Source organism: Sprattus sprattus (genome assembly GCF_963457725.1).
Source record: "Sprattus sprattus genome assembly, chromosome: 18".
In the NCBI taxonomy this organism is placed as follows: domain Eukaryota; kingdom Metazoa; phylum Chordata; class Actinopteri; order Clupeiformes; family Clupeidae; genus Sprattus; species Sprattus sprattus.
The window spans coordinates 23,968,122-23,996,022 of NC_137916.1; the positions used below are offsets into that span (position 1 = coordinate 23,968,122).

The 27,901-nt window shown below is 41.4% G+C and overlaps 1 protein-coding gene across 1 annotated transcript; it reads left to right on the top strand.

Annotated features, from left to right (window-relative positions):
* Window positions 1-5,584: 5,584 nt before the first annotated feature.
* LOC308379317 (integrin alpha-M-like) lies at window positions 5,585-27,679 on the top strand (the record flags this gene model as incomplete). The annotated part of the gene is made up of 30 exons (XM_080856403.1): window positions 5,585-5,621; window positions 10,650-10,755; window positions 11,027-11,130; window positions 11,420-11,490; window positions 11,611-11,725; window positions 11,873-12,000; window positions 12,110-12,252; window positions 12,503-12,653; window positions 12,909-13,059; window positions 13,507-13,586; window positions 14,262-14,388; window positions 14,533-14,657; window positions 15,278-15,424; window positions 16,086-16,298; window positions 16,442-16,575; window positions 17,028-17,173; window positions 17,609-17,757; window positions 17,971-18,102; window positions 20,443-20,516; window positions 21,424-21,565; window positions 22,366-22,464; window positions 22,908-22,987; window positions 25,277-25,363; window positions 25,477-25,555; window positions 25,828-25,926; window positions 26,230-26,310; window positions 26,675-26,785; window positions 26,915-27,028; window positions 27,185-27,295; window positions 27,587-27,679. 30 exons carry the CDS (start codon window positions 5,585-5,587, stop codon window positions 27,677-27,679), a joined length of 3,429 nt encoding a protein of 1,142 aa, XP_080712529.1.
* Window positions 27,680-27,901: the final 222 nt, after the last annotated feature.

The window sequence follows — 27,901 nt, forward strand, 5'->3', positions numbered from 1 at the left end:
TTTACAAGATTTATAATAATACTGGCATTAAATAAATGCAACAAAGCCATACAATAAATCAAATGTCACGCAGCTTCAATTAACCGGAATAATTTGGGTCAATTGTGTACGCTAGATGTATGCCTAGTTTTTAAATGTCTTGGATACGGATATCACAATGATTTCCTCATGTGGTAAATACTTTATTTTCCTTGTAATTATATGGCTTGCCAAACAATTGGTGTAAATCTCTCGTGAAGACGACAGAAGTAAAGTGTAGCCTACAGGTCCTATACTGTGCGGGCAAGCACATGCGCCCTTAAAATAGCGTTCTGAATACGCGTTACAGACTTTAGACATTGCGCCTCACATTAGACCAGCTTTTTTTTGGTCAATGGCGCACGGCGCACGGCGTTTTTTTTGAAACTGCAAAATACCACTTGCGCCAGAGAAACGCCTTCTCTGTTCCGACCCCGCCCATGTCGACGCAAGTTCATTTCGAAGCGCGCCTCTGGAGGGAAAATCGCGCTGTGCGCCGGGTGCAAGATAGGAATGATACATGCGTCGGTGACAATGTCAATTGCGCTGGGTGCAAGATAGGGCCCTATATGTTCTAAAACAAACAAACAAACAAGCAAACAAACAAACAAACAAAAGTGTGCAAACCACAACTGTCGTAAACTCAGACCTCGCCACTACTGTTCACCGTCTCACTGAGTTCACCTGGCTCTGCTGATTCTCTTCCCTCTGTGTGTTCATTGATTTCAGGTGGAAAATGGCAACACGCGACTCAATCTCTCTGTCGTGATGCGTGTTCCTGTTAAACTAGGCAAGATGGATATCTGGTCTGATATGAAGGCTTTATCGGTAAAGATGAAGTTTTGGCTGTAACAGTTGTAGGGAATTATTCCGTCAAGTTTAGCTTGGTTAACCTAGGAATATTATATGCCAACCTTTCATCATTTTTCATGTTGCATTCATGAGTATGGACAGACTGTGTTAATGGACAGACTCTACAGTGTGCCTATGTGTGTGTGTGTGTGTGTGTGTGTGTGTGTGTGTGTGTGTGTGTGTGTGTGTGTGTGTTTGCGGTGTGTGTGTGTTTGTGTGTGTGTGTGTGTGTGTGTGTGTGTGTGTGTGTGTGTGTGTGTGTGTGTGTGTGTGTGTGTGTGTGTGTGTGTGTGTGTGTGCGTGTGTGTGTGTGTGTGTGTCTAAACTTGTACACATGAAATCAAGATGCTCAGCACGCCTTTTGAACAAATATGGAGCACACCTTTTTTTAAAGGACGTCCATTAGGTGTTGTGGGCCTAGTTCAACTAAACACTGATGAAGTAAGGTGCCTGCTTGAAAAGCCCATTGAAAATTTTAATGAAGACAGCTCTGTTTTGTTGTTGTTGTATCCTGCTGCTCAGGTTCTATGGTTCGGGCAGTCATGTTGTTGTGTTTAGCACCTGTGGGTGTGAAAGTGTGAAAGAGTGCCTTTACGGATCCCGGGTACAAAATGTGACACGTGTTGCGGCTCTCTCCAGCCAGTTGTTGCGCTGCCGTGCAGAAGCTGTGGTTGGGGAGTTGCCATTTTGATTCTTACTTCAGATTGCAGGCGTCTATCATGGCTTGTGGGTTGAGGACAGCCATTTTGATTCTTACTTCAAATTGCAGGCTCCTATCATGTCTTGTGGTTGGGGAGTTGCCATTTTGATTCTTACTTCAGATTGCAGGCCTCTACCATGTCTTGTGTGTTGAGGACAGCCATTTTGATTCTAACTTCAGATTGCAGGTGTCTATCATGTCTTGTGTGTTGAGGACAGCCATTTTGATTCTTACTTCAGATTGCAGGCGTCTATCATGTCTTGTGTGTTAAGGACAGCCATTTTGATTCTTACTTCAGCTCATTGCAGGCTTCTATCATGTCTTGTGTGTTGAGGACAGCCATTTTGATTCATACTTCAAATTGCAGGCTCCTATCATGTCTTGTGTGTTGAGGACAGCCATTTTGATTCTTATTTCAGATTGCAGGTTGCCAGAGGAGCCATGACATGAAGCCAACTACTGATCATCCTGTTGAAACTCTAAAAAAGACACGAATCATGGTGAGCGCTTCTCTCTGTACTTAAATCAAGACCATCGCAACACTAAAGCTTTCCAGTCATTGAATACTGAATACTACGATTCACCAGCATAGTAGTGATTATTATCTACTGAAAGCCTTATACTTGGGTTGATCGTACTGTTGTCTCCTCTCTGCCCTGTTGGCTCTGCTCAGAACTGCTCTGTGGCTGTCTGCAGAGTGTTTAAGTGCGATGTGTACTTGAAGAGGAAGGATTGCGTGTTTTATAAAATCTCTGGCAGAGTGCACTCAGGGTGGATATCACAGGTAATGCCTACAGACGTAAAGCATGAAAAAAATATTTAGATTGACCAATCAATAAGGATAAGGAATAAAACATTGTCATATTTTGTCATTCTCTGTCTCTCTCATTCTCTCTCTTTCATTCCCATTCCCTCTCTTTCTCTCTCTCTCGCTTGTTGTCAGACTGGAGTTAGGTCTGGTCAGATTATTTTGGCCAGTGAGTCAAATCTGGAATATGACTCAGACAAATACATCCTGCCCTCGGCTGATGGCTTGCAGTCTTCCTCCTTCACTATGGTACATTTAAACATGAACACAAAATACAATTCTGAAGAACCTGAAAGCATTGCTTACTTTGGTTACTAATGGGTTAAACTGTTATAGCCATTACCCTTGGGAATGAATGATTGAATGAATGAATGCATGAATGGCAAATAAATAAATGCATGACTGAATGACTGAATGAATGAATGAATGAATGCATGAATGGCAAATAAATAAATGCATGACTGAATGAATGAATGAATGAATGAATGAATGAATGCATGAATGAATGATGCAGTTGTGTGTTCTCTGTAGCTTGAGACTCAGGTGGAGGTCTATGAGGAGCCCAGGTTCACTAAGGAGATCAGTGGTGGAGTAGTAGGCGGTCTGCTTCTACTGATTCTGGTCACCGTGGGCCTTGTGAAGGTAATGAACACCAAACACTGTCTCTTTTTGTTGTGCACATCACTGACAGGAAGTTGTCTGCTTTGCTTGGTTATAGGTCATTTGTAGAGCGGTAGAGGTGTTTTAAGTAATGTATTATTTTTCTGGTCTATTTTCCTTTATCGTAAAGAGTTACCACACTGACTGTGCAACAGAAGTTTATTTTTTGTTTGTTTTTATTCTGTTGCTCTATCTAGGTGGGTTTCTTCACCAGCCAGTATACACAGAGGTTGCAGGAGTCGCCTCACAACAATTAACTGAACCCAGCATCAAGCATTCTGAAAGACTATCTCTTAAAAGTATGCAATTTAATGGAAGCAGGTTTTTTTAAGAATGGCTTATGGCTCGTGTGTTTTAGATGTGTACCTTACACACCTCAGCAAAATGGCCTTGTCAAGCTAAAAAGGCACCGGATGCCAAGCTAATTACCCCCCAAGCTAATTACCCTAAAAACAAAACGGAGAAACAATGTTGTGTTTGTGTTATGCCTCCAATTAAAAAAAAATAAACATTCCATTTGTTGTTGCTACAGTAACATGGAGCCTGCTTATCTATCTAATCTAATATTTTGAAATAAAGTGTTATAAAACTATATTCAGAGAGAGAATTTATCTTTGCTGCAGAATGAACAAGCCGATTCGCTTTGTCATCCATCCTGAAATTAGTATGCTAGTTAGTAGCGTATGCTGCATGAATGTCAAAAGTTCACCACAGTTTTTATTGATGTGTTTATGTAGGAGAGAGAGAGCACACACAGGTGTTGATGTGAGTAAAGCAGAGATATGAAGGGCCTAGTCACAGGACCTCAGGGGCCCAGTCATTTCTGTGGGCGGGCCTGCAGATATGGGCTTTGTGCTATAAAGATTTGCTTTGTGTTGTCACCGTTTTTTGTCACCTCGAACAGGCACTATTTTCTGCTACCCGAACAGCATGTCATCCATTATCCCTGACTTACAACACAGGTGGCTTGGCTGAACACATTGCCCAATCCACTTCTAAATAGGCACTGTACACAACTCATAGTCTTAACCCTCCTATTACCTTCAAATGTTACTAACATCTTTTATACCTGGGGTCATTTTGACCCCAGCAATTGAAACCTCCAGAAAATTATCATAATTCAAATTGTAACCAAAGTTTACTCCCTAAATAAATAGCCCTTTCAAGTTTATATATAGACATTTTTCCCTTTCTTGGGGCAATAGGAGACAACAGTGGCTCTGTCAGTGAAGGCAAACATTGAAGACTATGTCAATATATGTCAATATTTAGAGATGTTGAATGGGGTCAAATTGACCCCAAACATAATAGGAGGGTTAAGTGATAAGTAAATAAGCTCCCTATAAGAATTATTTCCACTGGAATTTGTTCCGCCTACAAGGACAATCAAGTGTATCAGGAGTGTTTCATTCTAAGGCGTGTTGGTGTGCCACAGCAAGTTCAAAAGATAAAGTAAAAATGCTTATCGTGGTCGTTGTCAATAGACTCAATTTAGGCTCTGTTTATTTGCATAAAACAAATGCTATAAGATTTTGTATGTAATCAACATTCACAGACATTCAAGTAATCGATCATCATGCTTATGTTTGCTGACGGTGTTTGCTGTTTAAAGGAAAAACATGGTATTCATAATGTAAGTGTCTTGGGTTCTTTAGTTCATTAATCATGTTCTATGACGAAAGGGTCAACGGTTCAAGGCAATCTCAATAACTGGTTCCTTTTACTCACTTTGGGTGGAGGTCACACTACTCACTATCTTGTGGTACGTGTACTTCCTGCCTACGCGTGAGGGGATTTCCGTTCCACATGAGTGATCAACTTAACATCAACATCATCACCTTATGACTGGGTTTATGGCACACACACTGACACACACACTGACACACTGACACACTTTCTGTTTGCAGTGGCCTGTGTGGGGACGACGAGTCCCCCATGAGCACCAAGGGCCTTTTTTAACCTGTTTGTCTGTGTGTCCTTGTGTGTGCGTGTGCTTTTGTGTGTGTGTGTGTGTGTGTGTGTGTGTGTGTGTGTGTGTGTGTGTGTGTGTGTGTGTGTGTGTGTGTGAGAGAGAGAGAGTGTGTGTGTGTGTCTGTGTGTGCGCTTTCGTTGTTGCATTATTGGGATGCTTGTCAGCCCCTAGTCAGGATTTATGACCAACAGACAGCACATTTTTCCGTCCCAAGACAACAGGCGACGTAGTGATGAACATACACACAGCCTGGCTGGCCTGAGGTGATGAAAGATGTGTTTTTATCTGTCCTTCACATGATCATTCGCCATCAAAAAGAATTTACTGTAGTAGATATGAAACCAAAACTAGTTGCCATATTTTGTAAAAACACACAGTTGCTTAAACGAAGCTTTAAAAGGTGAAATACTAAAAGAAGTGGAGAAGGCTGTGCCTCTGAAAGACCCTCCTTCATTCTCAGTGTTTCTATCCTGTGGCTTCATCATCTTCCTTCCTTTTTTTCTCTTCCTATAAAGCCACACAAATCTTCAGTGTGAAGCTGTCTTTCCTGTACTCGGTCAATGAGGAAGGAAGGATGGCAACTCTAATGGTAACGCTCGCCACTGTTTTGGGTAAGTACGACTCCTGGGACCTGTGGGGGAATGTAGAAATGGTGGGGAGAGGCCATTTTTCCATTGACTGGAATCCTGCTTTATTTATTGCGGCACCAATAAATAAAGAAAATGGCGGCGATTGTTGGTGTTATCGATTTTCTATCAGTTCTCACCACACAATGACATCTCATCTTTGCTCCTTGAATGTCGATATGTAATGGTATGGAGTTATTGAAACTTTCTACGTGTAAAAAAGACTTGAAATTGAATGTTTATTTTTAAGCCTCGAAAGTTGCACTGGGTGCCTTTAAAACCTGGTATTTTGTTGACCCAACTTTTAATGTATTAGTTTTCTGAGCAGGTGAAGACGGTTTAATTCTATTGGAAAGTATTTTTTTTTTAGTAAAACGTTGCCTGATAACTCATATTTTTTAGTATCTGATGTCATAAATGTCGTTGAGAACACCATTGCAGAGATCTTGTGATGAGACACAGAGACAGCAGACTTAAGGTAGAGGAGTCGTTTAGTAATCGAGAGGTTGGAAGGTTGCTAGTTCGATTCCCCACTCCTCCTTACCAAGTGTAAAAGTGTGAACCCCTAAACTGCTCCAGATCTATAAATGCAACATTCCTTGTAATTCGCTTTGGATAAAAGCGTCTGCTTAATCACAGATGTAAATGTAAATGTACATCAGGCAACACTGGGAAGGCGGTTGACCAATGACAATTCTCTCTACAGTAAGAGCTTGCACAAGAAGTTGGAACGTAAGGGAGATACCCTTTCAAAAACTTGTAAGGGCGTAATAACTAGTTTGTGAAAGACCCAGAGAAACACAAATATCCGACAAGGCAAAATCCTAGACGATTTTGGAATAATATGAGTTCAGGGAACTTAAAAAATTATGAAAAGGACAACAAAATAAATCAGTATAGGCGATGTATAATTTTTAAGTTAAGTTTACTTCAAAGTTTGTAAACTTTGAGAGAGTCCAGAGGATACAGCTGCTCTGCTGTGCTAATTAGCACTTCCTGAATCTGAGTGTGTGGTAATGATGGGTAGGTGTGTGAAGGAGAGAGCCAGATGGTAGATACATTGGAGATTATTTGGGGATTATTTTGATGGTGTTTACCTCTGAACACCAGTTTATAGTCTGACAGGACCTTAGGACACAGAATAAGAAGGAATCAGCCGAGAAAAAAACTTGTGGTCCTCCAGCATGTGGCCATTATCAGTTATGGGGTAACAGGGCCATAGGCCTGAACTAACTGGATAGGCGGGTCAGAGTTCTAGGGAGCGCTGTGAGGTGATATTTATTACCTTGTGCGCACAACTTATTGATTATCTTGTGGGAAAAGTTATTATCTTGTGCACACAAGACAATTATAACTTGTATAACTTCATGACTGCAACCCACTGAGACAGGACAGGGGATTTACAGCTGAAACAAGGCTGTAGCCTACAGCACCACAGCAATTTACCATTACGCAGCCCCAAGAGGAACAGTGATTTCCTCACAGGGGATAAGTGGTCAACATACCAGCTAGTCTCCCGGGAAACAGCAATTACCCTTCTAGAGATGCATTTATTATTTTTTATTGGTGGTACCTCAGTGGTGGAACGTGATGAAGTAACAGCCATGGTAACCTACACTCAAAGGGTATCACAAAGTGTTTAAAACAATGCTGGGGAGCTCAGCTTGGGTGACCTCAGCAAAATGATCAAGGGCTAGGCCATCACGGGGGGCAAGATCCGAGGGAAGATCAGGTTGGTCGGGGGTGATGTTGCGCCGGATGTTATCGACCATTGATTTGAAAAAGTCCATGAACCGTGGTGAGGGCTACAGGTGCTACGCGTGGTGAAGGCTAAAGGCGCTAGCCAGTTCTTTATGTCAGTGCATGTTTACCTGTGGTGAAGGCTAAAGGCGCTACGCATAGGTAGTTCTTTATGACAGTGCATGTATACCTGTGGTGAAGGCTAAAGGCGCTAGCCAGTTCTGTATGACAGTGCATGTATACCTGTGGTGAAGGCTAAAGGCGCTACGCATAGGTAGTTCTTTATGACAGTGCCTGTATACCTGTGGTGAGGGCTACAGGCGCTACGCATAGGTAGTTCTTTATGACAGTGCATGTATACCTGTGGTGAAGGCTAAAGGCGCTATGCATAGCCAGTTCTTTATGAAAGTGCATGGCAAGTAGTCACTATACTCTATATGTATTGTTCTACTTGGGCTTCTTCAACTTTCTTTAACTGTCAGTCTCTGCAGCTGTTTCTCTCTCTCTCTCTGTCTTTCTCTCTCATACTCATCCTCCATTACTCCCCATCTGTCTATCTATCTATCTATCTATCTATCTATCTATCTATCTATCTATCTATCTATCTATCTATCGATGCCTTTATTTTTCTCTTACTTCCTCTTCTCTTTAATTTCTTTATCTCAGGATGCGAGTCCTAAATAGACTTGAGGAGTAGCTGCAGTTTCTCGTCCTATTTCTATTGTCCTGTTTGTTTGTGTCTTGTCTGGTTTGATTATCCACAAATACCTTTGTATAAGGTAGACTGTATGTTTCATGGGTCTTTTCTCATGCTGCACTGGTTAATAGTAGTTGATTGTTGTTGGCAGTGGTGTAGTGGTCCCTGGAGAAGTGGGTATACTCTTAATTTTTTGAAGCAGCCCATACAGCACAGGATAAACGCCCTGTTTTGAGAAGTGGGTATACTCAATGCTGACAGAAAAATAAGTGGGTATACTCCGTATACCTGCGTATACCCTGGACTACACCACTGGTTGTTGGTTGTTGTGGATGGTTGTTGTAGTCTTAAAATTTATAAGAGTGGCAGCCATGTTTGTTGAAAACGAATTCAACCCAAGCGCTCTTTGGTGACGTGGTTGAATACGTTACGGTTGATCATCTGTCCATCATCATATAAAGCCCGCCCTGACAATTTGATTGGTCCGCAAGATTTTTGCTTTCTGATCATTTCTCCCCAACGGAGCCGTGCCAGACCGAACTTCCAGACCTCAAATGTTGTGGGCGGGGCTTAGTTGGGATGGTTTCCAGGCTAAGTATGAATTCCTATTGATGAACAATTTTCAAATGCCTGGTAAAAGGATTCTCTTAAGTGACCCGTGATAACTTTTTTCTATGAATATTACTAATACTTAGTATTACTGAGAGGAAAAGATGTTGGGAAAGAGGAAGATATGGTTAGATGTTGAAAAAGAGGAATAGATATGTTGAAATGTTAAAAGTAATGAAAGGCCTACTTTATAAGGTGCTGTTTAAAGTGAGGACGCGGTGCGTCAATCAAGTGTTGCTTTGTTATCCCGCACTTGTAAGTTGCTTTGGGTAAGGAAATTACTTCACTTGTGTCTGTTATAAGTGACCCTGAGGCGGTTGCACTTCAATGTCAATGCTCATTTTCTCCTTAACCTGCGTTCACTTGGGTTGCCAACTCCTTCACTTTTTTCTTTAGTTAAAGCAAAGGACTTCTTCTTGATGTAAATGATTGTAATTGGCTACAAGAGTAAAATAATGTGTTTCTCATTAATCTCAATTTTCATTCTATGTCATGAATCCATCCAGCGTTTGTTCATGCTCACGGGGTTCACGATTTGTCATTTGCAATGTTAGGGTATCACCTAATAAAAATATTGTTTACTTAGCAGTAGGCCTACTTTGTACACCAGTGTGAGACAGTTAGTCTTTAGTGTAGGCCAGTACATTTTATATTATAGGCCTACAACCCCCACTTGGACTCTTTGCCCATAGTAATCACACAATACATTTTTCTGCATTTCATATTCTTTGCTTTAACCCCTCCCCCCCCAAACAAAAAATGCTCCAACTGTTCTACAACCCCCCACAGATAGATTATAGCAACTATTATTAGTAGTAGTATAAGTAACTGCAGGGGCGCCTGCAGAATTTTATTTTGAGGTACGCACAGAGCCACCAACGCTTTATTTCCTGCCATACATTTCTCGGATAAGGACGAGGGGCGTAAGATAGGCCTACTGAAGCAATGCCCTGAATATGCTGATCATAAAGTCAAATGCGTAGCAGAAGGTACGCACAGTGCGTACAGCCGTACGGCTGCAGGCGCCACTGAGTAGCAGTAAAGTTCTAGTTACGTTATTTATGATTATTATTATTCTTTTTCTTTAATGGTTGTTTTTTTTTATGGTTGTTACTAGCTTTTGTTTTGGTTATTACTATTATTAGCCTCTATTGTTATTATCATCATGCCTGCATTTATGCCAAGTCTCAGCTCTGCAGATTTGTTCTGCAAAGCTGTTGAATTCTCTGCTTAATTTGAGATAAACACAGCCTCAGGTCGACCCCAATCTGAGCAGGATTGCAGTATTTTGTTTTTAAGTGCAGTAATTTGGAGCAACCTGCCTTGCACAAGTATGTCGAAGTGAAAGGGAGGAGAAAGGCCACATCAGAGAGTTGGGGGGGGGGGGGGGGGGTATTCACACATCAATTTTACCCAGAAGGTCACAAGAGAACAAGTGACACAAAAAGTGTTTCAACCTCTCCAGCTCAATAAACTGTGCAGAGAAATGGGTCCCAAAGCCACATGAGTTAACTGTAGTCCTCGCAAACTGCTCCTTCAATGCAATGAAGTGATTAGCAGCTGAAAGAAGGAAAGGAGAGAAATTGGTCAGCAATTACCAATCCTAAATTTGGGAGCGTTTCGTAATTTCCAACAATTATGAGGTCATGCCAAAGGTCAAGATTTTCAGACAAATGCATTCACTTTGTTAACAAGGAGCAGCACACCGGCATTTTGGCCTCGCAAAGACGAGTTCTGTTTCCCTGCTTTAACGCAATTTCTCATCCGAAGCGCTTGATGAAGCACTTACTTAACTTGTTGTTAGCATGTTACATCAACATTAGATTGATACACAACGAGAGACATGTACCCATGCTTGTTCCTGTTTGGAGTTTGGTGTTTTACACTTTTGACACCCTTGCCTATAGCCATGACTCCTATTCTTTTTTGAGGTGTAAATATGTTTTAAATGTAAACTTTCTCATCAGCATTTCAAATGGTGGCATGTTTCAACATTGAGTCTACTTCTTGGAGACACATCACCCAACCAGCCAAGGGCTTTGGCTACAGAGTGATCCAGGATAGTGCATCACGGTACGAATGGCAGGAATACCCAGAAGATGCTCATATAGCGTAATCAATGACATTGCTAACATAATTTATACAATCTATAATACTTTCTATTTATCCTTCCCAATAGTCTGCCGGCATTAATCAATGAGGTTGCTAACATAATTTATACGATCTATAATACTTCCTCTTTATCCTTCTCTATAGTCTGCCAGCATAATCAATGAAACTCACTGACAGAATTGAAATGTGTCTTCTGTACTGCTTCATCTTTATTTTGATTCTTTCTCTATAGTCTGTTGGTAAGTGCCCCTCTAGAGCAATTCCGTGTGGACAGGAGGGGACAAGTTTACCAATGCCAGGTCTCACCCACGTCCTGCTCAATTCTACGAATAGATGGTATGTATTAACACATGTCCAGTATATAGCAGCTATATGTTGATGTATATATATTTTATGTATGAGGCACACTTGTGTTGAGTCACAGCTTTCAGTTATTTCATATTTGAAATTCCCAAACCTTCAGTCAACTTTTCTTGAATTGAATTGAATGAATTTCTTTTAATTTCCAATATCTTAATTAGTGTCCCAGACGTATGGCATGTCTCTCATGTCTCTTATCCCCTTTGTGGTTGCTTTGCTCTACAGTATACTATGTTTGTCTACATTCCATTTGTGTGTTCAACAGTTCCCTCAGATGGAGTGAATATGTCCCTTGGCCTGACGATGAGCAAGACTGAGACGTCCCCAAAGACAGTGGTAGGTCACGCCTCCCCTTCCATCCCATCTCTCTGTCAGTCTTTCTCCTTGCCAACACTCTTTATCTCCCGTGCTTCACTTTCTTTTTTCTTACTCTTTCTTACTTTTGTTGTCGGTCAGGTTTGTGGTCCGACTATCCCTAAAGAGTGTGACAGCATCAATCTCTATGGCGGGATGTGTTTTAGCATTAGTCCATCACTTAAAACAGATGGACCGCTGCCATCTTCTCTTGAAGGTAGGACTACACACACAATTCTCCTTCATACAAAACAACGTTAGTATCAGGAAACTTCGATCATTTTAATTGTATTTGTATGTTCAGTTTCCTATGTACGTACTACTACTATGTAAAATGGCGGTGCTCTAAATGTTCCCTCTTCAGATTGCCTAAAGCCTACAGATATTGCCTTCTTACTGGATGGATCTGGAAGTGTGAATCCTAACCAGTTCAGGACCATGAAAGTGTTTGTGAAAAATATGACCGGAAAACTTCTGAAGCAGAACACGAAAGTGAGCCTGACTCATTTCTGTCCTTGCATAACCTTTATTTATACCAATCCATGTAGATTTCCAGTTGACTTCTGGACTGAGCTGTTTTTGTTCTTTTTTTTCCCTGCAGTTTGCTTTTGCCCAGTACTCCATCTCTTGCAACATCCACATACCTTTTAATGGGTTTCAGAGAAATCGATGGGAAAGTCAGGTGGACAGTATCAAGCAGCAAAATGGAGGCACCAATACTGCCAGTGCCATAAAGACAGTTGTGTAAGTCTTAAATTGTCCTGAAACCTGCAACCTTCAACCATTTACCCCCTGGACTAAAGGTCCTGGCTTGGACTTTTCTCTCAAAATGGTACCACTTTCTCTCCATATTAATCCTCTCTCATTAGAACTGTTAAAAAGGCAGTGAGACTTCATGAATCAGTCGTAAGCACTAAATAACTTTTCTGTTGTTCATGAAGTATATGATAATCTGAAGTATATATAATGAGCCTGTTTATTAAAATGTGCACAGGAACAATGTGTTTGATTCCTCTGTTGGAGCTCGACCTCAAGCCAACAGGATTCTCATTGTCATCACAGATGGACAGTCCAGTGATTCCAACCAATATCCCGTTGTGACAGCACTGGCTGACACAAAGAACATTATTAGATACGCTGTTGGGGTATGAGGTGCTATATGATCAGTTTCTACATTTATTCATTTAGCAGATGCCTTTCTCCAATGACATTTAAAGTCCTGTCCAGATATGCATTCTGTCAGTATATTGTATGATTCTAGTGTTGCTCTTCCTTGCTCTTCCAGTTGAGCAACAGGAACATTTTTAGATACAATTTCAAAAACAAACATAGGCCTTGCTCTGGTGTAAGGAGCTAATTCTCCCCTTATGTCAGATGCTAATTCCCCTCTTATGTGACAGGTTGGCAATGCTTTTAAGAGCCAGAGCGCACTTAAGGAGCTCAGGGGCATAGCATCCTCACCAGAATCAGACCACATGTTTAAAGTGGAAAACTTTGAGGCACTGGACAAAATTAGCAATACCCTGGAAAAGAGCATAATTGCCATTGAAGGTATGGGCACATTCAGATTGGTCAGCACTTGCAACTTTTCTTACAACCAGAGGATGAAACACCTTTACCTAATGAGTCATTATGGACTTTTGCTATAAAAACAAGGACCTAACTAGTTAGACAGACTTGCCTTAAAAAACTAACACAGCACAGTTGGCAGTGATAGAAACTACTGAACTACTGAACTGATGTATTTCAGTGATATAAAGCAGACATAACTGGTATTTTTCTCTCTTCTTCACATGTAAGTTAGCTCACTATTTTTCAACAAAAACTCCCCAATGCCATTGAATTATAAACCTGCATACAATTGCTTGAAACAAGCTCACACACAAACTCTTCTTTTGTGTCAGTAAGACACTGCAGTGGAAGCAAAGTGGTCAGGTCATATGCAGGAGCATGTTGATGTTATTGTTTCCTGTACCTCTCTCTCTCTTTGTACCCCAGGAACCCAAACCACTGGTGACTCCACCCAGAGGCAATTTGACCAGAATGGATTTAGTGCAGCCCTTGTGTCAAGCCCACATGTACGATCAGCTATTTTAAATATTGTATTGTTACTTACAACTTTTGAAAAATGTATCATATTGTGATTGTGGGTGATAATGGTACAGGAGATAGAGAAGTCATTTAGCCAACAGTACCTTGCTAGTTTGATGTTGTCTCCTCCTCACCAAGTGTTGAAGGGTCCTTAAGCAAGACACTGAACCCCCAACCGCTCACAATGTGCAACTCAGGAAGTAGCCTCTGCCTTCAGTGTTTGAATGGGTAGTCCACCCGGCCGACCTCAAGCAGATGGGTCCCCCCTTATGTGCCGTGGTTCTGCCTAAGGTTTCTTCCTGCCTAACAGGGAGTTTTTCCTTGCCCCTGTTGCCATTGTGCATGCACTAAGGGGGTTTAGGCTCTGGGCTCTGTTAAGCGCCTAGAGGCAATTGTATTGTTATGGCGCTATACAAATAAAATTGAGTTGAATTGAATTGAATAGTCTGAGGGATCCATCTGTAAAGCGCTTTGAGTGCTCTATGAGAGGAGAATCGGTATATAAATGCAGTCCATTGACCATTTATAATAGCTAGTATTCTTTTTAAGCAAGACTACTTCAGATTTTAAAGGATTTCTATAATATTGGTGATGAATGTTTATGTAAGGGTGGAACTTTGGGTGGTGTATATAAGTGAACTTCTATACTTTTTCTCTTGCAGGAGAGGTTTCTAGTGAGTGTGATTGGGGCAAATGGGTGGAGGGGGGGTTACCAGGACATCCCTCTCTCCACCAGGAAGCCCAAGCCTTTTAGGAGGGTTGATGAGGTCACTCCTGACAGCTATCTGGGTGAGAGAATACTCACCCTGGCACTGAAATGTTTAATACTCTGCCACCTTGAGCTTTTTGTGTCTAAATTACATAGTGTCATGTGAACGTGAAACTTAGTAGTCAGTCTTGTTTCTATTGTCATATTTACTAAACCCTCTCCAGGCTATTCGATGGCGGTAGCAAGCAGAGACAGACAGAACTACATCGTTATGGGAGCCCCCAGGTATAAACACAAGGGGTTGCTCATGGTCTTCTTTCCTGAAGGCGCCCCAAAGTTGCTCAAACAGGTACTGAGGTCACTGTGATAACAACTCATATATTATATAAATGCAAAAACGCGTGGTGCTTATTCAAGCTCGCCACTGAAACAACGGAGAGGTGATGTGGTGAACTCAAATGGGTCATAGGCAAAGGAGTAATCCGTAACCAGTTGGAAACATAGGGAATCAATAAACATAGAATAATATATGATCGCTGGAAACCGGGGAAATAACTAAAATCACACTGATAAACAATGATTGCTAGGAAGACGGAAAAACACAATGAAGATAACATGACGTGAACCCAGATAACATGACGTGAACCCAGACACAGACTTTATGCAATAGATAATGAGGGACTGGTGAATACAATCAAGGCGGGGCAGACAATCAAGGGCAGGGCGTGAGGGGTCAGACACGAGGAGACAAAGGTAAACAAACACAAAACCGAAAAACACATGACAACTCAAGGAAAACTAACTACGAAACAGGACGGGGCTTGACAGTCACCAGTTTAGACTGTGATTATCCTTGGGAGCAGCTACCGTAGCTACTCTAATACAAATATACAATGACCTAATTAGCAAAGGTGCCGTGTTACCTAGCTTTATCATACTCACCATCAACATCATCATCTTTTCTCTTAGTCTCAGATCGGTGCTTACTTTGGAGCAGAGGTGTGTGTGGTGGATTTGGATGGAGACTCCAACACTGATCTGATTCTGGCGTCTGCCCCCATGCACACAGAAGGAGGGAGAGAGGGGAAAGTGTTTGTCTATAAATTCACCAAGGAGGTATGAGAAAAGTACTCATGCAGAATCCATATCTGATGAATAGTGATGAATTATGAGAGCATCACAGTCAGTAGTCAAAGATTTCATAATATAATTCATGTTGTACACCCATACATAAGTGGCCTGTTGGGCATGTTTAATCATGTTCATGTGTCTTATGTCTACCATAACTAAAAGAATAGAAGTGTGTTTGATGGACTTATTTCATACGTATGCCAAGACCAAGGTGGTACATGCCCATAACGCTGCCTAAAATATCACACCATAAGGAGGCAAATACACACGTAGGCTACTTTTTTCTTTTCTGTGCAGTATAATCTTAGGATACTCCTGAAAAAAACCAAGAATACTAGAGCCAGTCAGCTGTTCTGTAATATGGGTCTAACCACCTTCATGGCCTTGCTGAGGAACCTTACTTTTAAGTTTATGTGTCGGCTGGACCGCTTTTCAAATGTTATAATTGATCTGATGACAGACCCTGGCCGCAGCTCTGTCAAGTACACATCTAAGATCTGGGAACACTGGCATAAGTGCCTTTTTTAGCCCTTCTTTCCTTGTGTATTTATATGTTTTTATGATTGTATGCATATTTTAATGTAATGTATTGATTTTAAGTATTGTACATCTTCCATGTGGGCCTTGAGCCTGTAATAAAGTTTATTATTTTCACATGGAGGTGTCTGACGCTGGTGTGTCCCTGCTGGGGATGGAGGGTCAGAGGGGGAGGTTCGGCTCGTCTCTGGCCAGCCTGGCAGACCTGAATGGGGATGGGATCAGGGATGTGGCAGTGGGAGCTCCTCTGGAGGACAACGGACAGGGCAGCGTGTACATCTTCAACGGGCGGAGACGAGGAGTGAACCCCGACTACTCACAGGTGAGAGAGAGAGAGATATAGAGTGGGATTGAAAGATACTGAATGAATAAAACTTAAGTCTGTGTTGACTGGACTAAATTTGGTGTAACAAAGCATAGACATGAGTACAAACAATCATCACTTTATTATCACTTCTGTTCCAGAGGATTGCAGGTTCATCGGTGCGGTCTGGACTGAGGTTCTTTGGGCTGACTGTGGCCCAGTCTGCTTTGGATCAGAGTGGAGACAGGCTGCCTGACATTGCAGTCGGGTCCAAAGGAGCGGTTCTTCTGCTCAGGTTCTCGAACCCTCCCCTCCCTGCTTAAGGGCAGATCAAAAATGTATTTACAAACTATAACACCAGTCCATGTGTCAGACACACACACACACACACACACACACACACACACACACACACACACACACACACACACACACACACACACTTCCAAGTATAACACCAGTCCATGAGTACCCTGCTAGGGATGCTAAAAACCAGCCAGAAGGGTTTGATTACTTTTATTATGATTTTAATATTTTAAGCCTATCGGAACATCAGGTTCTGATACTATGTTGACCATTATTGTATTGCTCCTGCTGCTTGCTTTTATTGATTTTATGTAAAGCACTTTGAATTGCAACTCTGGCACGAAATGTGCTATATAAATAAAGTCTTACTTACTTACTTACTTACTAGAACTGATGCAGCTGTTGAGGTGTCACTAATGACATTTTTTTTTTCTGTCTCAGGTCAAGGCCCATTGTGTCCATAGTCACAAGCGTTACATTTAATCCGCCCAAAATACCCACATCCATCTCTGACTGCACGGATTCTCAACAGAACAAAGCCAGAGTGTGCTTCACCATGACCAAGTCTACTAGGGATAGTTTAGCAGGTACAAAACTTTAGTGACTTGGTCAACCCCAGCAATGTACAAAGCAATGTGTGCTGCAATGATTACAGGTTCAGACTTGAGGAAAAGGTACTTGTCTAATGTATGGCTTATTGTTGCAGATGTTTTGGTTTAAAGGTGTAGCCCTCGATTCTAATCCAATGCACTTTTTGTCATGTTCAGTGAAATTCTTCTCAAAGTCTTCTGGCTGTCTGTTCAGTGTATGAGGTAAAACAAAAAAAACTCTGGTGTTCGTACGCAGTCCTGGCTTTATAAAAGGGAAACAAACATAATGGCTCGAACCAAACAATAAGCCTGCACTATGCCAACCAATCAACAATGTCGCTTCAGGAGCACGGAAGAGAGGGGTGTATTTGATTGCCTTAACAGAGAACTGAAAATAGAAGTCTAAGTTATTGGTAATTGTTTTTCTTTCAGGACTGCAGGCAAAACTCAACTACACGCTGAGCTTGGATTATGTCCGGCAAAAATTTCGTGCCTTCTTCAACGGAAAAGAGAGGGAAGAAAACAAAGAGGTCACGGTGTCTCTGAGAGAAAACTGTTTCGAACACTCTTTTTTTGTCCAGGTGAGTATTCTTGAGTATCTGCTATGAGTCAGGGGCGTGCACAGGAATTTTGAGGGGCAGTTGCTCCGGCCTGAAAAAAGGGCACCACCACCACAGTCAAGTAATCTAGTCTTTTTCATTGTCTCAAAGGTTAAAAAGACTTAATTCACAAAATATTCCTTTCATCATATACTCACACACCACCCCAAACCATCCCCTCATCTCATTTCCCAGTGCTCCCCAGAGGATGTTGTGAATCCTGTGGATGTCCAGGTGTCCTTCTCCTTCCAGGGGCTTCCTATCCAGTCTGCAGACGAGCTGAGACCAAAGCTGGCCAGCAGCCCCTCCACCACCTCAGACCACAAGGTATCGTGCTTGTTAGGGGAAAATTCTCCCTAGTTACCTCAGGACTCCAGAGCTGCACATAAGTACATTTATTAGACAAACAACAACAACAATTGCAATCGGGCTCACTCCCAGCACAAGGCTGAAAGTGAAGCAAGGATAAACAAATCGCACAAGGTTTATATAGACAGAAGTTTAGCGTTCAGTAGGGATTATCCCTGCACTTCTTGCACTCTCCACTTCTTCTTTGCACTATTTTACATTCCCAGCTCCTGTATATACTTTCTCAAACTTTCATAGACCATTGCACTGTTTGTTTTTGTATGGTATTGTGTTGTTTTTGTTTTTTGTATTGTATTGTGTTGTGTTTGTTTTGTATTGTGTTGTAATGTATTTTATGTGTAAGCACAATGAGAGTCAGTTCACCAGGTCAAATTCCTTGTTTGTTCAAAACTTACTTGGCCAATAAAATCTGATTCTGATTCTGATTCTGATAACCACGTGGTGGATCTCTGACATCCGAGGCAAGGATGGAAGTTTTGCAAGGTCAGAGGAAGCTAATCACCTCTGGTCTAAACATTGTCTTGTACAAATGCAGACTAAGTGGCACTTAATATTCCAAGTTACACACACGTCAAAACACAGAAAAGCCATGTTCCTGCTTACATAAGTACATGATTCATATAACGTAATTAACAATAAAAGGCACTTGATTATTATATTCTTAAGTCATTAACAGTGTTTGGAAATTATCTCCATCAGTGCAGGGAACAGGTTCAATGTCCTAACAGACCCAAACACAACTCACAATGTTTTATGTTCCTGTGTTTTCTGTTGTTTGTTGTGGTGCTGCAGTCCGCAGTCCAAAACACATACCCCCACAGGGGCAATTAGTTATAACTTGACCTTCATCTTGATCTTAATATCTTGATGACGTCACAGCAACTCAAGCAGGTCAATCTGTAGATTCAACTCTGGAGGCAATATTAATTCCCATGACCTAACTGCTCTGTACACTTTGTGAATATCTCCCATTTTTCTTAGCTAGAGACAACTTGGTTCTTAGTGGCTTGTATGCATAGCTTAAGATGTTTAGTGTCAGGACAATTTAATTGTGAAAAGGAAGTATTTCAATATTCCAAGTCAGAAAGTAATCTATGAGAGCACCCGGGTTTTTTAAATGTATTCCCTTATTACAGTTCTGAAGACTTCTTAACTGCTCAGAACTGTGAGGTCATGGTATGCCTAGTTCTAGGGAAGTGCAGCTGGCCCAAGGAAGGAAACCAGTCTAAGGGCCTGTTTACATGGAGCCTGGATTGCCTGAATCCCCCCTAAAAAACCCTTATTAACCCCGCTGCGTCACTTCATAACAGCAACAAGATAAAATAAATCGATGTTGTTAAGAGGCTGGTTAGGAAAGGGATGACATTAACAAGCCACACTTTAATCGATCACTGTTTAATCTATTTACATCAGACCATTGTTCAAAACCGTTTATAACCAACTATATGAGCAAATCTGACGTGAAAAGATTTATATTATAGACGGAAGTTTTAAAACGGTAACTTACACAAACTAGGGTTATGGCGAAGTGCGCAATGTGGAGCGAAATAGAAAACCCCTCTGCTTACTATGCCAGTCGTCACTGCATTTTAAAGCCTCAAACTTGGAGTGCCATTTCTCCACACACCATGCTTACATAGCCCAGGAGTTTGCTAAAGGCACAGAGCTACGCAAGTACAAGGTTTGTACTTTAAAACATCTGTCAGAGAAACAGACTCTATTTTTTCGAAAATTCACTTAGTACTCTGAAACAATCACGTTGGCATCGTATTAGGTGGCATGGAATACTGCTCTAGCAAAAAAGTATAGTGAGGGAGAGGTTGTGAAGTCTTGTGTACGTGACGTCGTTGCTATCCTCAACCCTGACAAAGACAGATTTAAGCGGACTGTGTCAGACCTGCAGCTGTCACGGCACACCGTTGAACAGAGGATATCTAACATTAATAATGTAATTGAGACACAGTTATGTACACAGGTTCTTTCTTTCTGTGAGTGAGTTAGTTAGAGTGTATGTGTGTGTGTGTGTGTGTGAGTGTGTGTGAGTGAGTGAGAGAGAAAGAGAGAGTGTTGTTACAGTTATTTTACCGCCACCTTTCTCTCCTGTATTTACCCCATATAAACCCCAATGTGCTGCCATCTTATATTCACCAAATACATTTCAACCCCAAAAAAGTGTGACCTCACGATGGCCTGTGTGGCTCTCCACAAGCAACACCACACATGTTTCTCATTGTTTGTCCAAGCAAATGGGTTCTGGGAAGAGCCTCTTGTAATAGCAGCTTTTTTGTTGTGTCCTAGTTAAACTTTGAAATTGACTGTGGAGAGGACAAAGTGTGTACTGACAACCTCCATCTCAACTTCAACTTTTCTGGGTAAGCCTTCGGTGCACACCTGTGGTCTGTGCACATCTGTGATGTACTGGTGAGACCCATGGTAATCAAGATGACTGTGTCCCGTTTAATCTTAAATCAGAATCGCCCGCCCCCCTACCCCCATTTCCTTCTGTGAAGTGCATTGTGTTACCTTGATATGAAATAAGCCGTATGAAAACATTTAAGCAAAATAGCACGAGTGGGAGTGGGGTAGGTAAGGGATAATCCCACGCGTGGTGTTCGGCCGTAGCCACCGAGGCCGCAGGCCGAGTGGCGTAGGCAACAACACCTGTCGGATTATCCCTTACCTACCCCACACCCACTCGTGATATATTGCTTTTATAAAACAATTCTACTGTCAACAAATTAACATTTCAACACGAAGTTATTGATTAAAAATGGTTTATTTCGCCATTGTTTCTCCGCAACAAAAAATAGTTCCATTGCCAACGTCTTGTTTTGGAATTTTAAGAATTTTGAATTAACGTTTATCATCAACACGAATGTTTCATCGCGGAGTGATTTATTATTAGCTGTGAAAAGTCCCATAACTGTTGGTATGTTGACGAATAACCTTTAGCATGGAACGTCTCTCGTCCAATCAGAAACAGCTAAATTACGCGATAGAACCCAAGTGTTTTATAATTGGATTTAATTTGATTTGATTGATCAGAATCGGAGAGCCTAATGATCTCGCATTTCCATCTCCTGCTTCTCCTTCCACTATAGAGGCCTCAATCAATCATGTTGGAATATGAACAAAATCTACTTCTCAGTTAATACTACCCCATTACCACATGATATAAGGGCAGTTAATAATACCCCATGACCACATGAAATAAGGGCTTAATTCACATGTGGGCTGTTTCAGCAAAGTGTCTTCTCTTTCTTCCCTTGCCATCGGCAGGGCCTCCACCATAGAGGTGGGCATTGCACAGGAGATGAGTGTGATGGTGATGGTGGAGAATAGAGGAGAAAACTCCTACACCACCCGTGTGTCTCTGTCCTACCCTCACGGCCTCTCCTACAGGACCTTCACCCAGACCCAGGTGTGTGTGTGAATATGTGTGTGTGTGTGTGTGTGTGTGTGGGTGTCTCTGTCCTACCCTCACGGCCTCTGCGACAAGACCTTAACTAAGACCCAGGTGTGTGTGTATGTATGTGTGTGTGAGTGTGTGACTATATGAGTGTGTGTCTTGGTCCTACCCTCACACCTTCTCTTACAGGACCTTCAACACGACCCAGGTGGGGAGATGATTAGAAACTATACTTTATTTCAGCGTTATATTGCTTACCGCAGCAAGGTTGAATATCTGATTATGATATCGTTCTGACTGCATAACACTTCATATCAACTCAGTCAGTTCATGCTGAAGTTTAACGTGGATGAATTGCAAAAATAAAAGGAACAAGTTACAAATTACTCGTAAAACAGAAGTATTTCTGAAATATTTCACTAGTTTTACAAAGATAATGCTCTACAGACAGGCTAGGATATGCTTGTTTGGCAATTGCAGGTCTGAAACTAATGCTGTTGGTTTGGCAATAGCAACCGGATATTTAGAACGAGCAACTGCCGTGACTTGTGAGTGGTGGAAAGAACTAGTTCTGCGTGAGGGATGGAAAATTTAGAAATTACATCTGCAACTTAGGATGTCTGAGTGTGGCAACCATGGTATAAGAGGAATTATTGATTTCATGGCATTCGGGCTGCAGAACATCTTCAAGATGAACATTATTGTCTGTTAGCCAAACGCCTGGTCGTCCATTATCCTTAGATATGATTATACTGGAATTCTATGGAAAAATATGTTCACTACTAAGCTTGTGTCTGTGTTTGCTGTGACAGGGCAGAGTGGCGTGCAAGTCTCTAGACAGTCCAGATGGATCCACCCAGGGAAAGACTGTCTGCAGCATTAACAGACCCATCCTTAGGGCTGGTGATAAGGTCAGAAAAACTAATCACACACACACACACACACACAATGATTACGTGTGTTGGTTCTTAAATATTACAATGCTTTTTCCTGGAAAACTCCCAGATGGTTTTAAAATATTTTGTAATGAGTGACCTGGCGCCATAGGCATTAAAGAGCCTTTTTACTGTATGAACTGTGATAACATGTGAACACCAGTGAGTGGTGCTGTTAGATTTCTGTATCTGAAGTCTGTCTTATACTGCGACCACACTGTTCACCATCTATAGAGTAATGAAAATGAAATAATGTGAAACGCTACTTTAGATGTGTACACACATGTAAGCACACACACCTACACACAAACATGCATAGTTCTAGCGTGTGTATATATAAAAAAACAATCCATAGGAATTTGCTAATGTAAAGACCTGGTCCAGATTGTCTTTATTTTTCTTTATTTCTATATTTTCAGGCTATCTTTGTTGTTCAGTATGGAATTGATGGCAACAGTCAATTTGATGACAGAGTCACCATACAGGCCCAGGCTTCAAGGTAAATGCTTAAGACTCCAGCTCTACACCCACAAGAAAGGATCATAATACAGTATTCGTTTGTTTAATACATACTTAGATTAAATAAATAATAAACATTTCAATTTTATTTACATAGTGCCAAAACAATAACATTGTCTCAAGGTGCTACAGAGCCCAAGGAGCAAGCACAGAGGCAACAGCGAAAAACAGGAAGAAACCTTAAGTCATGGGGGGGGGGGGGGGGGGGGGGGGGCGCAGATGGGTAGAGAGGTAGAGATGGGGGAGGGGGGGGGGGTTATGGAGAGTGATGTTAAGAGGATGTTTGGTTCCCTTTTTTTAACTACTTCTGCAAATTATGACATGTGGTGTTATCTGGGTTTATGGTGGTGCAGCTTAAGGTGTATGGCCACCATTTTCTGTAATGATTCTTCACAGGTTTCTTGTTAATGCTTAAGCTTGCAAAATGGCTGATATTAAATGCATGTAGAAACAACATTAAAATAAATACATCAACAGATTAAAGCATCCCACAGTGGAGACAGTCTAGACTAGGAGGGGAAGAAAGAGACAAAGTGAGCGGGGAGAGATCGGCTGCATAATATGCATATATACAGTATTATGTGGTTGTGTGTCACGGAATGGCAGACGACACAAGGATTGCAGGGTGATGGAGTTTAATGAACCAGCCAGTACAGGGTTAACAGAGGGAAGCACAGACAAAACACGAAAAAAAAACTCAGGATTCTAACACACAGTGGATAGCCCTAACCCTAACCAACAGGGAGGCTATATGGGTGATTAACAGGTGCTGTAGCCACAGCCGGATTAACCATATGGGCAACTGGGCAACTGCCCAGGGGCCCCAAGACGCCAGGGGCCCCAAGCAACCGATGTAAAAACATATATATTTTTTAATATATAGTAATAATAATAATAATAATAATAATAATGATAAAACATATAATTGCAATTATACAGTACATACATTTGGGACAACAGTGACCAGCAGCTTTAGTTAACGTCCCACTATGTGTCTCAGTTTGTCTGTGGTGCCTCCTGCGTTGTGTCTGTGCAAGCAGGGCACCCAAGTATTATGATTTCTAATAACATAAGTTCACATTTAACATAATTTACAGCATATGCATTAATTACTTTTGCAAGTAAGCTGTGATATAAGCGAGAAAATGCAATAAAGTACTGTATGAATAAAAAAAGCAATCAAGTAAAGTATAGATACTCAGAACTAATACTAAGAAAGTATTTTTCTACTCAAGGACTAAAACACCCCTGTGGATATGGTTTGTGTTCTGCGGGGTGGGGGTAGGTGGGCACCAGAGTCACTGTTGCCCAGGGGCACCATGAAGTCTTAATACGCTGTAGCCCAATGTAGTGTATTATTCCAAAAGCGAAGAAAGGGGGCGTGGCCAGGGCTTGGTTCAGCATAGACGTGACATTATGGTGATGGAGAACGGAGCTTGGTTCAGCACACACGTGACATTATGGTGACCGGTAACAATGTTTTCACAGTCATCAGCATTTGCAATGTGGCCCAGGGTAAAAATGAGTCTGACACCTTCGGTGTTACAGTCACAAGCGGCCCCTTTGAGGCCGACCATAATGCTGATGTGCCCCAGGGTGAACTTTGTTTGACACCACTGGTCTAGAAGAACCAGTAATGAAATGCACCCATGATCAGATGCGATTAGTAGGCTGAGGCTGCTTCAATGCTGTGGTGGGCTCTAAAACCAGATTGGATATTGTTTCTATGTAGAAAGGAATTGAGCTGCTTTGCTATTACCTTTTTCAAGTATTTTTGATAAGAAAGGGTGGTTGGATATAGGCCTATAGTGAGAGGTTATCAGTATCAAGGTTTTTGAGAGATGGTTTGATCCCTGCAATTTTAAATGATTCTGGAACCTATCCTTAAATTAGTGAATTGTTTATTACTTTAAGGAGTGTCTTATCTAATAAGGACAGTGCATGTTACCAATGGGTTTGAAGGATTCTAGGAGTACACCAGGTTGTTGAGGAATTACAAAGGTCATAGTGCATCCTGAAAGGGTTACAGGGTCCTATAGAGAAGACTGTGATTTGGGCTCTGTAAGTCACCAAGAAACATTTTCAGTTGTTTTTGGCGATGTATAAAGTAAATAATAGTACCACAGCAAGGTCTGTGCTTGTTCATGTCATGTCAGAATCAGATTCCTGAATAGAACATTGCTTTAATAAGAACATTCCCTTCAAATTACTGTATAACTATAAACCATAAGTATAAACTATGAACTACATAAACTGTAATCTTTTTCAGTGATAATGATAAACATGATCCTGAGAACCAGCTGTCCAAGACTCTGGACATTGGGGTCAAATACAGCATTTATGTCTTACTGAAAAGGTCAGTGTTCTTGAAAAACACTCTTACCATTTGTTTTTTCACAAGTTACAATGATGAATTTTACACCACCATTACTCTTTTTTCTCGTTTCTTGTACTTTCACTTAAAAACAGGTCTGAAGGCACAACCAACTACATTAATTTCACCGCAGGAAATAATCTCTTGCAAAAACCAGTGGTACAAAATGTAGAGGTAGAGTAGATCCTTTTATGCACATGCAAACACTAATGCTTTTTCCTCTCTCGTGCCTTGTGTCATTGGGGAGTATTGTGTGTATACTATACTGAGTCTGAAACATAACAAAATGTGGAAAACTTCAAAGGTTTGAAGATTTTCCAAATGCACTGTGTAAGGTGTGGTCACACATATTAATTATACTGCTTGTGGAAACATGCCTGTACAGATGTATGCATCTATCCATCTCTATCTCTATCTTTATATCTAACTGACTCACTCTCTTTCAGGTGACAAATGGTCTTAGAAGTCTCAATCTGACTGTTATAATTCAGGTACCAGTAAAACTCCAAGGCCAAGACATCTGGACAGATGTGGACAGCTTGCATGTATGTACACTCATCGTTTGTAGAAAACAAAACGACAAATGCTGGTTATTGTGAGAAGTATCCTCAGCTGATGTTCAGATATTTGTCTACATAACCCAGATAAGTTCTTCACCTCTTAGATGAATATAAATATTCAAAAAGTTTCCAGAAATACAATTAATGTTTAATAATAATCAAAATCATGGCTTGAATTCCCTGGAGGCACGCTGAGGACCATTTGTTTCTATGCCCCGTTAGATTTAGAGATAATCTATTTATGTGTTAAATGGTTTTAATGGACTGTGTATTTTGATCTTCTGTTAGATCCCGGGATGCACTAGAGGGGGTGAGAAGAGCCCAATCATCACAGACCACACCTTCAAAGACAACAAGGAGCCTGATGTGGTGATAAGCAGAACTTTATAACATTTCACAGGACTTCTAGGTCTAGCATTTTACTTAAAGTTTTACATAGAAATGTCTCTGTACTTTCTTCAAGTGGTACTTGTAGTGTTAATTGTGATTAGGTGATTAGAAGCTGAAAAAAGGAGTCCAATGTGATGATCACAACATTTCACAGGACTCTCATGATAGATTTCTAGGCGCATTCCTCTGTGTGAACGTTGAAAATTGAACCTTCGCCTGAAGTGTACAGTATTTGTGCTCCCCGCTTCAGTGTTCTCCCTCTGATCTCCCTCTCTCTCTCTCTCTCTCTCTCTCTCTCTCTCTCTCTCTCTCTCTCTCTCTTTCCTCCTCATCTTGCCATCAGAACTGCTCCGTTGCTGTGTGTCTGGAGTTCAGATGTAACTCATTCATGATGAGGGATGATAAAAGGCGTTACACCATCTCAGGGAACGTGAGCTCAGGATGGATCGAAAAGGTGCTGAATCAAATCCGTAGCCGTTTGGAAGGGTTTACCTGCCGTCATGGCAGAGCAGTTAACCCTCTTGAGCTCTTTCTCTAACCTGATCATTCACCTTCTTCCTTCTGCTCTCCATATTTCTCTCAGACGGGGCTGCGTTCAGCTTCGTTCCATTTGGTCACCTCTGCCACGCTGGAGTACGACAACAACAAATACATCTTCTACTCCTCAGACTCCTCACGCCATGCACCTGTTGCCAGGGTAACAGGAGAAACCAAATCAAATTTTGAAAGAGTTTAAAATGGTGTTACCGAGTTAGGTGTAAAATATATGATTATGTAACAAAAGGAGAATAGTTTTGATTTAAGTTGGAATTACTACATAGCTTTTTTTTTAAGTTGTGTGTGTTCCCTGTAGATTGAGACTCTTGTGGAGGTCTACGAGGAGCCAAATCTAACTAAGGAGATCATTGGTGGAGTAGTGGCTGGTCTGATCCTATTGGCTCTCATGACAGCTGGCCTCGCCAAGGTAACCAATGAACATTGTTCCAGTGTACACTTGACATGTCTCATGGTCCTGTGGCTGGCATTTGGTTCTGTTCAGTCGCACGTCCAAACGTCCAAACGTCTCAACGTCCAAAGGATGTTCGCTACAAAAAATATCACATTCCTTCCTAGTCACTGCTTAAGGTGCTTCATGTTAGTCGGGGTTTCGCAAGAATCTGAAAGAATATTTTGTTATGTTGCCAATCATCACCAGTTGCAAGCACGCATGGTAGCTCCATGATAAATAAATGAATACAAATCTTCTCAATTTCAGTCGGGCTTCTTCAAGAGTCAGTACCAACAGAAACTACTAGATATGGCAGGAGAACAAGGCGGAGAGGAACCACTAGGAGCCGAAGCAGAATAACAGCTATGTGTGTGTCTGTGTGTATGTGTGTGTGTGTGTGTGTGTGTGTTTGTGTGTGTGTGTGTGTGTGTGTGTGTGTGTGTGTGTGTTTGTGTGTGTTTGTGTGTGTGAGTGTGTGTGTGTGTGTGTGTGTGTTTGTTTGTCCATATGTGTGCCTGTGTCTGTGTCTGTGTCTCTGTGTGTGTGTGTGTGTGTGTGTGTGTGTGTTTGTGTTTGTGTGTT